Below are 12439 nucleotides of genomic sequence, written 5' to 3'. Positions count from 1 at the left end.
GAGGTCACCCTAGCCATAGACCGCTGGGCTGGGAGACTTCACCCTCTCTGAGCCTCAGTGTCCACACCTATGAAATGGGCACAATTCATCCAACTGTCCAGAGGCCTGCTGCCTGCCAAGCATGTGCTTGCTTGTCCCCTTGCCCCAGAGCAAGCCTGGGAGGTTGGGACTGTGCCATGCATCCTGCCCCAGCCACAAACAGCACATTGATGAAATCCACACGTCCACGTAATGAACACCTACTGTGCAAACACTTATTGAGAAGCTGCCATGGGCTGGGCGCAGGGGGGGCCGTGGTGGGGACAAGCCCTAGACACAGAAATAAGTCGCAAAACCTTGTGCTAATCTCTGTCCTGAAGGAAATAAAATGGAGGATGTGAGAGTGAGTGGCCTGGGAGGGGTCTTCAGAGGGTGGTCAGGGAAGGCTTCTTGGAGACGAGGACACTTCACTGAGATCAGAAAAAAGAGGAGTGAGCTATCCAGGGACCGGGAGCTGGGGAAGAGCCAGGCAGTGGCTGGTGCCAAGGTCCTGGGGCCAGAAGCAGCAGGCCAGAGGGAGCCCAGAGGTCCTGCCTGACTGTCTGATTCTCCTTCTAGCCTGACTGGCTCACCTGACATTTCAGTTGCCCTGCTGCTGCTCTGGGGTGATGGGCTTTGTGCTCTGCCCTCGTTGTGGGGCACAAACTCGATGGCAGCCCGCTAAGCCCTCCCTCCCTGGGTCAGGGAGAAGGAAGGCAGCTTCCTCCTCCACACCTAGTACCCCAGCCCCGCCCTCCCCTTGGACCAGTCCCTCTCTGGGCTCAGGGCCTGGACTTTCCATGTCCTCCAGGCACCTCCTGAGGTCAAGGAAAAGTCCAACTGCCAAACACCTGCTAGCGCCCTGGGGGAGGGGAGGGACTTGAGCTCTGCAAAGCTGCTTGGGACGCCTTCCCAGGCTCTGCCTGCCCCTCAGCTGCATAGTCCAGGTGGGTCCAGGCCCCACTGGCTGGGGTCACTCAGAGACAGAACTAGGACATGGAAAGGATGGGGACTGGTTGCAGGCTGTTCCTGCCCCAAGACAACAGCATTCTAGACAATTCTAGAAACTTCTAGAAGTTTCTTCCTAGAAAGTCCCCCATGGTGCTCTTCAGACAGGCTTTGCTGCTTTCTGGGAGTAGAGCAGGGAAGGGCCACAGCTCTGGTCTGGGAACCACTGAGGTGTCCGGTGTGGCCTGCTGTGTTCCCTGGGGCAAGTCTCCCCCCCAGTTTGTGCCTGTCGGTCACCTCTCTCCACTTTTAACTTCTGCCTGCTCTGGTGTTTCCTTACAACTTCCCCTTAAGCCAGCTTGCTTTTGTTAGGGTGATTATATTCACGTATTTTTACAGCTTGACTGGGGGTATGGTGTACATGTTTATAGCACGATGATTGTTTTTAAGGAAGTGCAATATGACTATGGATACGGAGAGCTGGCCACTTGCCGTAAGTAGGAGGCAACCATGAAGAGAAAGTCAGTGAAAACAGAACAACATCAGCCCATTCTCCCTTGGCTCACTGCCCACCTCAGGCCCTGAGTATGTTCTCTTTGAGAAAAGGGTGACTGGTGTTACAGATGCATTAGCTCCAGTGCAGACATTCTCCTTCACGTAATCAGAAAGATGGAAAGAAAAGAGTGCATGAGAATGCGTCTCTCCTGCTGCAGTAGTCCTGGTATGAAAAATATTGAGAAAACAACAATGCAGGTGGTGTCTGGTTGTAGTAACATGGTGCAGGGCGTACCTGCCTGCTCCTTCCCCCTGGAACTCGTCCACCATCTACCCAGCTTCCCTTTGCCCCCAGCCCCACCCCAGGTGTGTCTTCACACCAGCAGAATAGAGCCTGGCTCATTCAAAGACCACGTGGCTCACAAAGACAGAAATATTTATTATCTGTCCCTTTATGGGAAAAGTTCACTGACCCCTGGTTTAGGTCAACAAGCCGGTTACAGACGCAGATGAAACGTGGTTGGGAGTTCAGCTCAGCCAAGGGGGAGACAGAATGTAAGCACCCATCACCCACGATTCACTCAGGGAGGACCAGAGTTGGGGGGTCCAGTGTGTGCTGGGGAGAGAACTTCCCAGAGCTCAGAGCACAGGGCTCCCCACGTGGTACAAAGGAGCCCCTGTTTCTTAATCACCTGCCAGGCGCCACCACTGCGCTGGCTGCTTCTAGAAACCCCGACTGTGGATCCGATGCCTCCATGTCCCGGAGGAAGGGGCTGAGCATCATGCAGGTTCACGTACCCTGTGAGGGATGGAGATGGGGTCTGAACCCGGGCTCTCTGGCTGCGAAGTCTGTGTGTTTCTCAGGCCAGAGGGACCCACAGGGACTCACTCCATGTCGACTGAAGAAGGCAATTAGGATTGAATGGAAGGAAAGCTTTTGTTCAGGCTACAATGCGTGAGCAAAAGGTCCCCCAGCCCCAAAATTGGGGCTGAAATGAAGACACACAAATGGCCAATAGGCACATGAAAAAATGCTCAATATCACTACTTATCAGAGAAATGCAAATCAAAACTACAATGAGGTATCTATCACCTCACACCAGTCAGAATGGCCGTCATTCAAAAGTCCACAAAATAAATGCTGGAGAGAGTGTGGAGAAAAGGGAACCCTCCTTCACTGTTGGTGGAATGTAGTTTGGTGCAGCCATTATGGAAAACAGTATGGAGAGTCCTCAAAAAACTAAAAATTGACTTACTGTGTGACCCAGCAACCCCACTCCTGGGTATATATCTAGAGGGACCTCTAACGTGAAAAGATACATACACCCCAATGTTCATAGCAGCACTATTTACAGTAGCCAAGACATGGAAGCAACCTAAATGTCCATGGACAGATGACTGGATAAAGAATTTGTGGTGTATTTATACAATGGAATACTACTCAGCTATATAAAAAAAAGAATGAAATAATGCCATTGGCAGCAACATGAATGGACCTAGAGATTTTCATATTAAGTGAAGCAAGTCAGACAGAGAAAGACAAATAACATATGTTATCACTTATATGTTAAGTCTAAAAAAATGACACAAATGAACTTGTTTACAAAACAGAAACAGACTCACAGAAACAAATTATGTTTACTAAAGGGGAAAGGAGCTGGGGAGAGGGATAAATTAGGAGTCTGGGATTTGCAGATACACACTGCTATATACAAAATACATAAACAACAAGGTCCTACTGTATAGGATCGGGAACTATATTCAGTATCTTCTAATAACCTACAATGATTAAAAAATGAAAAAAGAATATATATATATATTTATAAGTGAATCACTATGCTGTACTCCTGAAACTAACACCACATTGTAAATCAATTCTACTTCAATTTTAAAAAGAGGTGAGGGAGATCAGTTTGGGAAACTGAGGCTGCGGGCCCCCAGCCCCGAGCGGAGACCTGAAACGGAGGCTGTGGGAGAGGGGCCTGGAGCAAGGGTCGGGGGCTGGCGGGACGGGAGCTCACTGTCTGTCCCCCTCCAGCTGCGAGGTGCGCCCGGGACCCGAGTTCCTCACCCGCGCCTACACCTTCTACCCCAGCCGCCTCTTCCGCGCCTACCAGTTCTACTACCGGGACCCCTCCTGCCGGGAGCCCGCCCACTCGCTGCTCATCAAGGGCAAGGTGCGCCTGCGCCGGGCCTCCTGGGTCACCCGCGGCGCCACCGAGGCCGACTACCACCTGCACAAGGTGGGCGTGGTCTTCCACAGCCGCCGCGCCCTGCTCGACGTGGCCGGGCGCCTCAACCAGAGCCGGGCGGGCCGGGACTGCGCGCGGCGGCTGCCCCCCGCCCGGGCCTGGCTGCCCGGGGCCCTGTACGAGCTGCTGAGCGCGCGGGCCGAGCGGGACTGCACGGCCGCCCTGGGCTTCAGCATGCACGAGCTCAGCCTGGTCCGCGTGCAGCGCCACCTGGCCGGGCCCCGGCTGGTGGAGGAGCTCTACCTGGGGGACATCCACACCGACCCGGCGGAAAGGCGGCACTACCGGCCCACCGGCTACCAGCGCCCGCTGCAGAGCGCCCTGGTGAGTCCGGGGCCCCGGGAGGGTGAGCTCTGAGCCCCATAGGATCTGTCTTTGCCCAGGGCCCTCTCTGCCCTGCACGCTGGTCTGCTTGCCTCAGGACATTTGCACATGCTGTTTCTGCTGCTTGAGACATCTTGGGTCTGTACAGGACTGGCTTTTTCCGGAAGGAACTCCTAGAGAGCCCTCTGGAATCTAGTCCTCCCGACATCCTCCCCATGGACCCAGCAGGGTCCCTTCCGGTCCCTCCTGGCCACAGGCAGTTTCCCTATTTCAGTTCTCGGCTCTGATGCCTCCTCCAGTCCCTACGCTGAACAGCTCCCAGCACATCCTGAGCTGCACTACGTACTGACTCATTGCCTTCTGCCTCTAGCACCAGACCCTCCAGGAGGGTGAGGCCCTGCGCCCCTCTGTGTCCTCACCCAGAGGCCAGCACGTGGGCAAGGCCAATAAACTTTGGTGCATGAACTAGGGAGGGTAGCCTTCTCCAGGGCACTGTCAGGCGTCCACACAGCCCTCAAAGGCCCCCCTAGAAAGCTCCATGTGTACTCCATTGTTGACCTGGAGCCAGAGGCACTGAGTGCACCCCATCACACTAATGTTAGGTAGAGCAGCAGGTCCCAGACTCTGACTGTCTCAAGATGCCATCACCTGGGCATCTTCTTAGAAAGGTTCCCAGATTCCCTGGGTCTGGACTGGGATTCTGCAGTTCTAACAGGCTCCCAGGTGACCCATGGACCACCCTCTGGGCAAGAGGCTGCAGTCTAAAGGGACCCCAGCTCTGAGCTCTCTTTGAGACCCCTCCTCTCTCTTTGAGATGTCCCCCACCCTACCCGAAAGTGAATTTCACTTAGCCAATTAACATAGATTTTAAATTAAAGCTGTCACACTCATAGTGTGTGATTTGGGGAAGATCTAATGGCCTTTTTTGTCTGATGAGTACAGAGGCAGAAAGAAACTGGACTTTATGTGTGTAAGTTCCCCTGGGCACATAGCACAGAGCCTAGTGGGCACGGGGAGGACCTCGTGTCCTCTCCTGTGAGGCTGGTGAGGACCCCTCCTCAGAAAAAAATCTTTGTGAAAGCATAAAATAAAACACATCCGGTTTAAACAGAAACCAATTCTATTAACATAGTTACCGAAGTCTTAGTATTAATTTGTGACATAGACATACTAAGTAGTGAGGAGTGTAAACACTGTTTCCAGTGTCTGCAACCCTGTTAATATGAGGTCAGCCACCAAGCAGAAAGTCCCACGGAAGCCACAGGCGTTTGTTGCCTACATTCACAATTAGAAGAAACGCTCACTTTTAGACAGATAGAGGTTAATAAAAACGAAGTCAAGGTTAGGACTCCGGGTTAAGAACGTCTGTAAGAGACATCCAAGGAATATTTTTCAAAAGTAAGAATGAACGGATGGATGGAGGAATGAATGAGTTCAGGCATTCCTACCAAGTGCTCTTTGAGGCAGCCCTAACACATTCAGCACGTATTGAATGCCTGCTGTATACTAGACACTCAAAGCATTAAACCAGACGGAGCAAAATCTCACCCCTGAGAGTGGCAGCTTGTCAAAGCAGCCCCAGAGTCGGGGCAGGGTTGGGGGTGGGCACTAGGTTTGAGCCATCAGCCTTCTCTCCTTCTCCCACCTCCTTCCTTCCACCCCAGGATCTGTGCGCAGCAGCAGGTCTCATAATCAGAAAATCAGCCTGAGTTCTTTCCGTGACCTTGAAATGATCCCTATTTTGGCAGCCAATGTTCTAGGCTGGTCTGACGTTAATCCCACTTAGAGCAGAGAAGGTGCTGGCGTTGGGGTGATTACCAGTACCTACCACCTCATTGGGAGCACAAACAGCTCTGAGTGCAGAGAGGATGGACCCCGGGACCTCTCCCCAGGTGGGGCTCTGGGGCTGTGGACCCCTGCTGCCTGACCCGCCAGGGCGGCCAGTGCCACCTGCGATGTGACTGCCAAGCACAACACACAGGAATGTGAGCTTGGACCAGCAGGGCCAGCTGTACAGACATTCAATGAAATGTCCGCTCACCAACTGCCCTCCTCCCCGGAAAAAAAAAAGGGGGGGGGGATAATTTCAAAGAAGGGAACACTGCAGATAACCTCCCCACCAGTAACAAATTGGTCATTCCCTTATGCTCTCCGGGACCCAAGCCTTGCCCACGACTCAAACCAGATGATCAATAGGAACATTTTTAGAAGTTAATTTAAAACCAATTTGACCCCCAAATTCATTGCTTGGGTATAGAATCCTAATCAATCAGCCAACCCTCGACCAAAATCATCTAAGCCTGGTGTCACCTCTGGGGGCTTTTAGACACTGTTGTGTGCTGTTTGAGAAACGACTTTATGTAACAGGAAGAACTGGGCTTCGGCGCCAGTGTGAATTCCGCTGACGGAGGCCTTGTTTGTTAACACGTGCAGCTCCGGACCTGTGCGGGGTGACGCCCAGAAGGTTTCCGCTAGAGACGGTACTTTCTTCCATCCCCTTACAAAGGGTCAGAGAAGGAAATGCCTTCTCTAGTCCTTCCCACACCTCAGAGCCTTGCTAGCTCACCATTTGTTTCTGCCACACAGAAAATTGCTTGCCCCAAATTACCAACCAGCGTCTCCGGATGTCCTGTCAGCAGAAGAGATCTCTGTTGAGGGAGAAAGGCAGCCCTGAGATTATTCTGATGTGATGCATTATGTCTTGTCAATACACATTAGTGTAACAACAGTTGGAATGTGGGTTAAAATGCCTAAATAGAGGAGGCTCTTATCAGCCAGCGTTCCAATTACCCGCTGCAGCTAACCAGCCAGCCAGATTGTCCCCTCCTGTCACAGACATTTCTGAAGCCATTTATTAGCATTTCCAGGTGCCTTCCAGTCCTCTGGGTTAAAATCCCCCAAGCCAAAAATAATACAGTAGAAAACTATATCGTGGAAGTCAAGGCAAGTTTAGGTCCATCACAGAAATAAATATGCAGAGCTTATAATGCAGCAATCCGAAAAAGAAAAAAACAAAATCAAAAACACCCAGAAAAAAACACCCTGTTCTCGATCGTCCAGTATTTTCTTTCCAAACCAGAACTCCCAAATGCCCCCTTGTTTGGCATGAAACTCATCTAGCAGCAATCAATCTGTGGAAATCTTTTGGTTTTTGCAAGGGAAAACAACTTGGAGCTGATTTCCCAGCTGGGCCCTCACAATGCTTTCCCCCGGACTGTCCTGTGTGCACCCCTGGCCCTGAGTTTCCTTCTGGAACCGCAAAAGCCAGGGATGCTGGCTTGTTCCCACGTCAGCCCTGCCTTGACGGGTGCCTATTCCACTTGTACCTTTCAGAATGATGCTCTGAGCTGAATTCTGGCTATCAGCTCCCTTAAAAAAAAAAAAAAAAAAGAAGTTGTCTGTGTCTGGTTTCTTTTTGGCCTAGACTGAGCTTTTTCGCTCCAAAATGCAGACTGACTACTCCCACAGAATTTGGTTTAGCATCTGCTTCCTGTTGACATGTTTTACTGTAAACTCAGCTCTGAGGATTTATAAGGCACTGGCAACTGTAAATCAGGCCAGAGAGCGAGGAAAACAAACTCACAGCCCGGGGCAACTGAGGGCTGAGGCTGCACCTCACAGCACCAGGTGGGGCTTGGTTTCCGATGATAAATAACACAGGAGTGAACATCTTTCTGCTGAGTCTCTTTGCAACTTCTCAGCAAGTCCTTAGCCCAGACCCAAAGCCGGGATGTCCAAGGGCATGAGGATCTCAGTGGTCTTCATCCTTGCTGCCATATTCACTCTCCAAGGGAGAGGAGGGAACGATGCTCACCCTGCAAGGTGAAATTTCTGAAGACAAAATGCCTCTGGTCTCCCCCCGACAGTGGAGACTGCAGGCTGCTGTGGGCAGACAGTGGGCCAGGGGGCCAGTGGTCTCAGCTCATCTCTACCACTTCCAGGCTGGAGAGCCTTGGCAGGCCACCTGGCCCACTAGTTTTCAGCCTCAGCTTCCCAGCTCCAGTGTAACAGCACATGAGAAGGACTTAGCACAGCTCCTGGCCCTTAGGAAGCACCTAAAAGAGTGAGTTGGGGGTAGAGGGAGTAGCAGCAGGCAAGGGGAAAAGAGAGTTAATGTTAATGGTGGTCGAATTTCAGGACCACGCAGGCTGGGTGTGAGAAAGGAATTCTGCTTTCAAACCCCAGGATGTAAGTTCCATTTCCCATCCGTTCATTCACCCACTGTCCCTGCTGTGAGCAGGCTCAGCCCTGGAGATAGAACAGCCACAGAGAGACAGTCCATCCGGGCTTCCTGGAGCTTACTATCCAGGGAAAGGGGAGGGATGGAGAGAAGAGGAAAGGGGGAATGACACATCTCTGAGTGCTAGGAAGGGCTGAGGACCACTGTACAAGGGGTGGTCGGGAAAGGGCTCTCCCAGGCCTCCCTCTGAGCTGAGACTCAGAGGACAAGAAGGAGGCAGCCAGGCAACGTTCTAGGGGGAGTTCCAGGCAGGAGCGGCAGCAGGCGCCAAAGCCCAGAGGATGGAGGAGCTGACTGAGGCCCAAGAAGAGCAATGTGGCCCTCGGGGCTGGAGGCAGGAGTGAAGGAAGTGATGGGTGACCCGGGGGTGGGACCCCACTGGGACCCCGCCCAGTCCCCAGGCTGCACCCTGACTCGCCCTCGGACAGTCAGCCCTCCTCTCTGTCTTTGCCAGCACCACGCTCGCCCCTGCCCAGCCTGTGGCCTCATTGCCAGATCCGACGAGCACCACCCGCCCGTGCTGCCCCCCCGGGCGGCCCTGCCCCTGCGCCTGGACGGCCGGTGGGTCAGCGCCGGGTGCGAGGCTCGCCCCGCAGTGCTCTTCCTCACCCGGCTCTTCACCTTCCGCGGGCATGACCGCTCCTGGGAAGGCTGCTACCACCACTTCTCCGACCCCGCCTGCCGGCAGCCCACCTTCACCGTCTACGCAGCCGGCCGCTACACCCAGGGCACGCCATCTGCCAAGGTGCGCGGCGGCACCGAGCTGGTGTTCCAGGTCACGCGGGCCCGGGTGACCCCCATGGACCAGGTCACCACGGCCATGCTCAACTTCTCGGAGCCGAGCAGCTGCGGGGGGCCAGGGGCCTGGTCCCTGGGGACCGAGCGGGACGTCACAGCCACCAACGGGTGCCTGCCTCTGGGCATCCGGCTCCCCCACGTGGAGTATGAGCTCTTCACAATGGAGCAGGACCCCCTCGGGCAGAGCCTGCTCTTCATCGGACAGAGGCCCACGGATGGGTCGAGTCCCGACACCCCAGAGAAGCGTCCCACATCCTACCAGGCACCCTTGGTGCTCTGCGATGGGGCGGCCCGGGACTTCTCCAGGCCCCCGCAGCACAGGCCTCTGCTGCAGAAGCCTGTCCATGGCGGACAGCCAGGTCCCCAAGTGGCCCCTGTCCCCTTTCTGCTCCTAGTTCAAGGGCTGGCCTTCCTCCAGTGGCTATGAAATTGGTCTTTGATTTCCAGACGGTGCCTCCAGATACTCGTCCGAACCCATGGGCTCCCTCCAGGCATAGACTCCTCCACCCACGATCCTGCCCAGCACAGGTAACGCTGCCAGGCGGTGGCAGCTCAGCCCAAGTCCCAAGCGGGTCAGCCTCTGAGTGGCAACAGCCCCTGCCGAGTCTCCACCACGGCCAGTGGCTCACATCGTGACCGCGAACTTGGGCGCCTCGGCAATGTCGATAGCCCCGAGCGTCTAAAAACTCACTCCCGATTTTCCTGGGCACTTCGAGGACCGGCCCGTCTCCCTGCCCGAAGGGGCCGCAGTTCTCTCCCTGCACACTTGGGGTTCAGTGAGATGGGAGCCAGGTTCTGCACTGCTCTGCCAAGTCTCTGGGTTTTTGTTTAAAGATTATCAATTCGGATTTAGCAATAGAAACTCAAGCCGGAGCCATGAATTAAAGATGCTGCTTCGGGTTTTCAGGGCTTCCTGGCTCGCTGGCAGGGGGGTCGTCTCCCCGGGGGCAACTCGGCTTTCTTGAGTTCTGACTGCTGGTGTGTGTCTGCGCCAGCCTGTGCTTCTGCGAGTCAGGCCTCAAGCTGTCAACACCGCGTGCGGGTAGATCCAGCCCTCCTGGGCCAGAAGCGAGTGAGAGGTGCCCCGTCCCAGCCAAGAAGCACAGCCTCCTGCACTCGCACCAACACCACATGTGGGGCTGGAGGCTGGGGCAGGTCTTTGGAGAAAAGCGCACTTCCAGCCTTTGGAAAGTAATTAATACTAATGAAGCGGGAAGATTAACGTGCTCTGTAATTAGCCCCGCACAGGCGTCCTCTGTTTTCAAGACTCCTTGGGCTCAGCCGACAAGGAGGAAGAGAAACCTCTGCTGTGTCTTTGGGACCGTCCAGGGGAGAGGTCGGGGGCACCGGCCGCACCGCGACAACCGGAAGGGGAGGCAGAAAGCCCCGTGGGCCCAGCCTGCCCGCCGCGGTGCCCTGTGCCCACATCCTGCTCTGCTCGGACAGGCTGTGCCCCTGCAGGGACCCTGCGTGTGTTCCCAGGGCCTCGTCTACACACTGCGAAATTAACTGGCATCCTGGTGGGCTCAAGGGTTTCCGGGAAGCTGCGCCGATGATTCACCCCTCCCTCCTCCTCCCGAGTCCTATCTCTGGCTCTTATCACAGATCTTGAACAATTGTCTGTGAGGCTAATGATGCTTTCAGACAGAAGCCCTTGTCCTCTGTTAGACTGTGTGGGGTTCAATCAGCCCGCTGAAATTGCTCTAACTTATCTACCCATTCTTCTTTAAAAAAAAAAAAAAACCCCACCAAGTTAATATTCTCTGTAGGTCTCAGAGAGCTACGAGTGTTCCTGGCATATTTACCAAAGTACAAGAAATAATTAGATTATTTACGGTCTCAGACTGCATCGAGGTGGGGGGGGGGGTTCCTGGTGGGGATGAAGGTGGGTGGCGGGAACATGTCCATGGCTGAGCAAGTCTTGTATCTGAGGCTTGAAGGCAACCATACCACCATTTATCATCAAATTTGAATCTTTTAATAAAATTAAACAGCCTGAAAAATGTTCCTGCTGGTTATTAAAGTCAACCAAGGCGATTATGGTTCTAAAGAAAAGAAGTGAAATGTCTTGTAGAGAATGTGTGAAAGAGATTAAAGCCAGTGGAGGTAAACCCTGCTCTCTCTGTTATGCACCTTCAGTTGACCCTTCTGACCTGTGTTGCTTAGAACTCTCCAGGGCTCCCGGTGCACACAGAATAAAATCCCAGCTCCCTGGTCTCGAGGTCGGTCAGGTCCACCCACACCTCCCCTCGCCCTGGCTGCACCGCCCTTCCTTCTGTTTCTTGGTCATATCAGGCTGTTTCCTGCCTCAGGATCTTTGCATGTGCTGTTGCCACTGCCCAACACCTTTCCCCCCAGATCTCCAGAGGCTTGGCGCTTTCTTTGCATCCAAGTCTCAGACCAAATGTCACCTCCTCGGGGAAGCCCACCGTGAGTACCCCCTGACCCAAAACAGCCTCTCTTTCCCTTCTCTCCTTCCACCTGCCCATCCCATCACTCTGCTTTATGTACTTTATAATGCTTTTTGATCACTAATCTATCCAGCTTTACCCTCTGCCCCAAGGGAAGGACTGAGCCAGGCACTGTGATCTTTTCCAGCAGGTTCCGCAGTATCTGGCACACGGCAGAGCCTCAGTGAACATGGCTGGGTAAACCAGTGTTGGTGATCCCACTTACTCCTCGCCAGTGGAAGAAGTCACTGCCCTGTGCCATGCGCGGCATCCCGCAACCTGCAGAGAGCGCTCAGGGCTCAGAGCAGAGAGGGGGCCTGTCCAGGGTCACCGCAGCTGGGCCCCGGGGCCTGGAGCTGAGCCTCCATCTCGGGGTGTCTGTCCCTCGGGGGCTCCGGTCCCCTGGCAGGGAGGGATTCATGACTGCCTTGGGGGAAAGCAGTTGAGAGCTGCTCTGTGGAACACGGCCTGAGCCTCCTCTAAGCAGGAGACCTGTGCTGAGGAAGAGAGATGGTTCTGGCCCTGTTGACTGGATGGGGCGCCCTCCCCTCCCGGCTTTCTTGGTTCTGGAACAGTCGATGCTGGCAGAGAACAGCAGGCTCCTTCCTCCCGGCAAGAAGCCACGCGTCCCAGACTCCGGGCTTCAATAAGGAGGGTGGGCTTGGAGCCAAAGGACTGAGGGGCCTCCCGCAGGCCTGGGGACCCAGAAGCATTAGCATTAAGTCGGGCCCCTCCGCTGAAGACCCGAGATCGCTTTAATCAGACGCGGAGAAAGTAAAACCCACGGTTCTAGTGCAAAACAAAACAAAACAAAATTAATGTTCTCCATTGTATGTTCAGTCACGTTTAAGAGGAGGAAAGAAACAAAACAAAACAAACCCCGTGCAGTTTATAATTTCATAGCACAGGCTCCC

General features: G+C 54.1%; 1 protein-coding gene across 1 annotated transcript in view; it reads left to right on the top strand.

Moving 5' to 3' along the window:
* The window catches only part of APCDD1L (APC down-regulated 1 like), a 50681-nt gene extending 39393 nt beyond the window's left edge, over positions 1-11288 (top strand). Inside the window, exons 3-4 of the mRNA XM_074347495.1 lie at positions 3500-4037; positions 8732-11288. Coding sequence (XP_074203596.1) covers positions 3500-4037; positions 8732-9502 — 1309 coding nt within the window. The 3' untranslated portion in view covers positions 9503-11288. The remainder of the gene's footprint in view (positions 1-3499; positions 4038-8731) is intronic.
* Positions 11289-12439: the final 1151 nt, after the last annotated feature.

Source organism: Camelus bactrianus, chromosome 19, assembly GCF_048773025.1.
Source record: "Camelus bactrianus isolate YW-2024 breed Bactrian camel chromosome 19, ASM4877302v1, whole genome shotgun sequence".
Taxonomy (NCBI): Eukaryota; Metazoa; Chordata; class Mammalia; order Artiodactyla; family Camelidae; genus Camelus; species Camelus bactrianus.
This window is presented reverse-complemented; position numbering and strand designations above follow the sequence as displayed.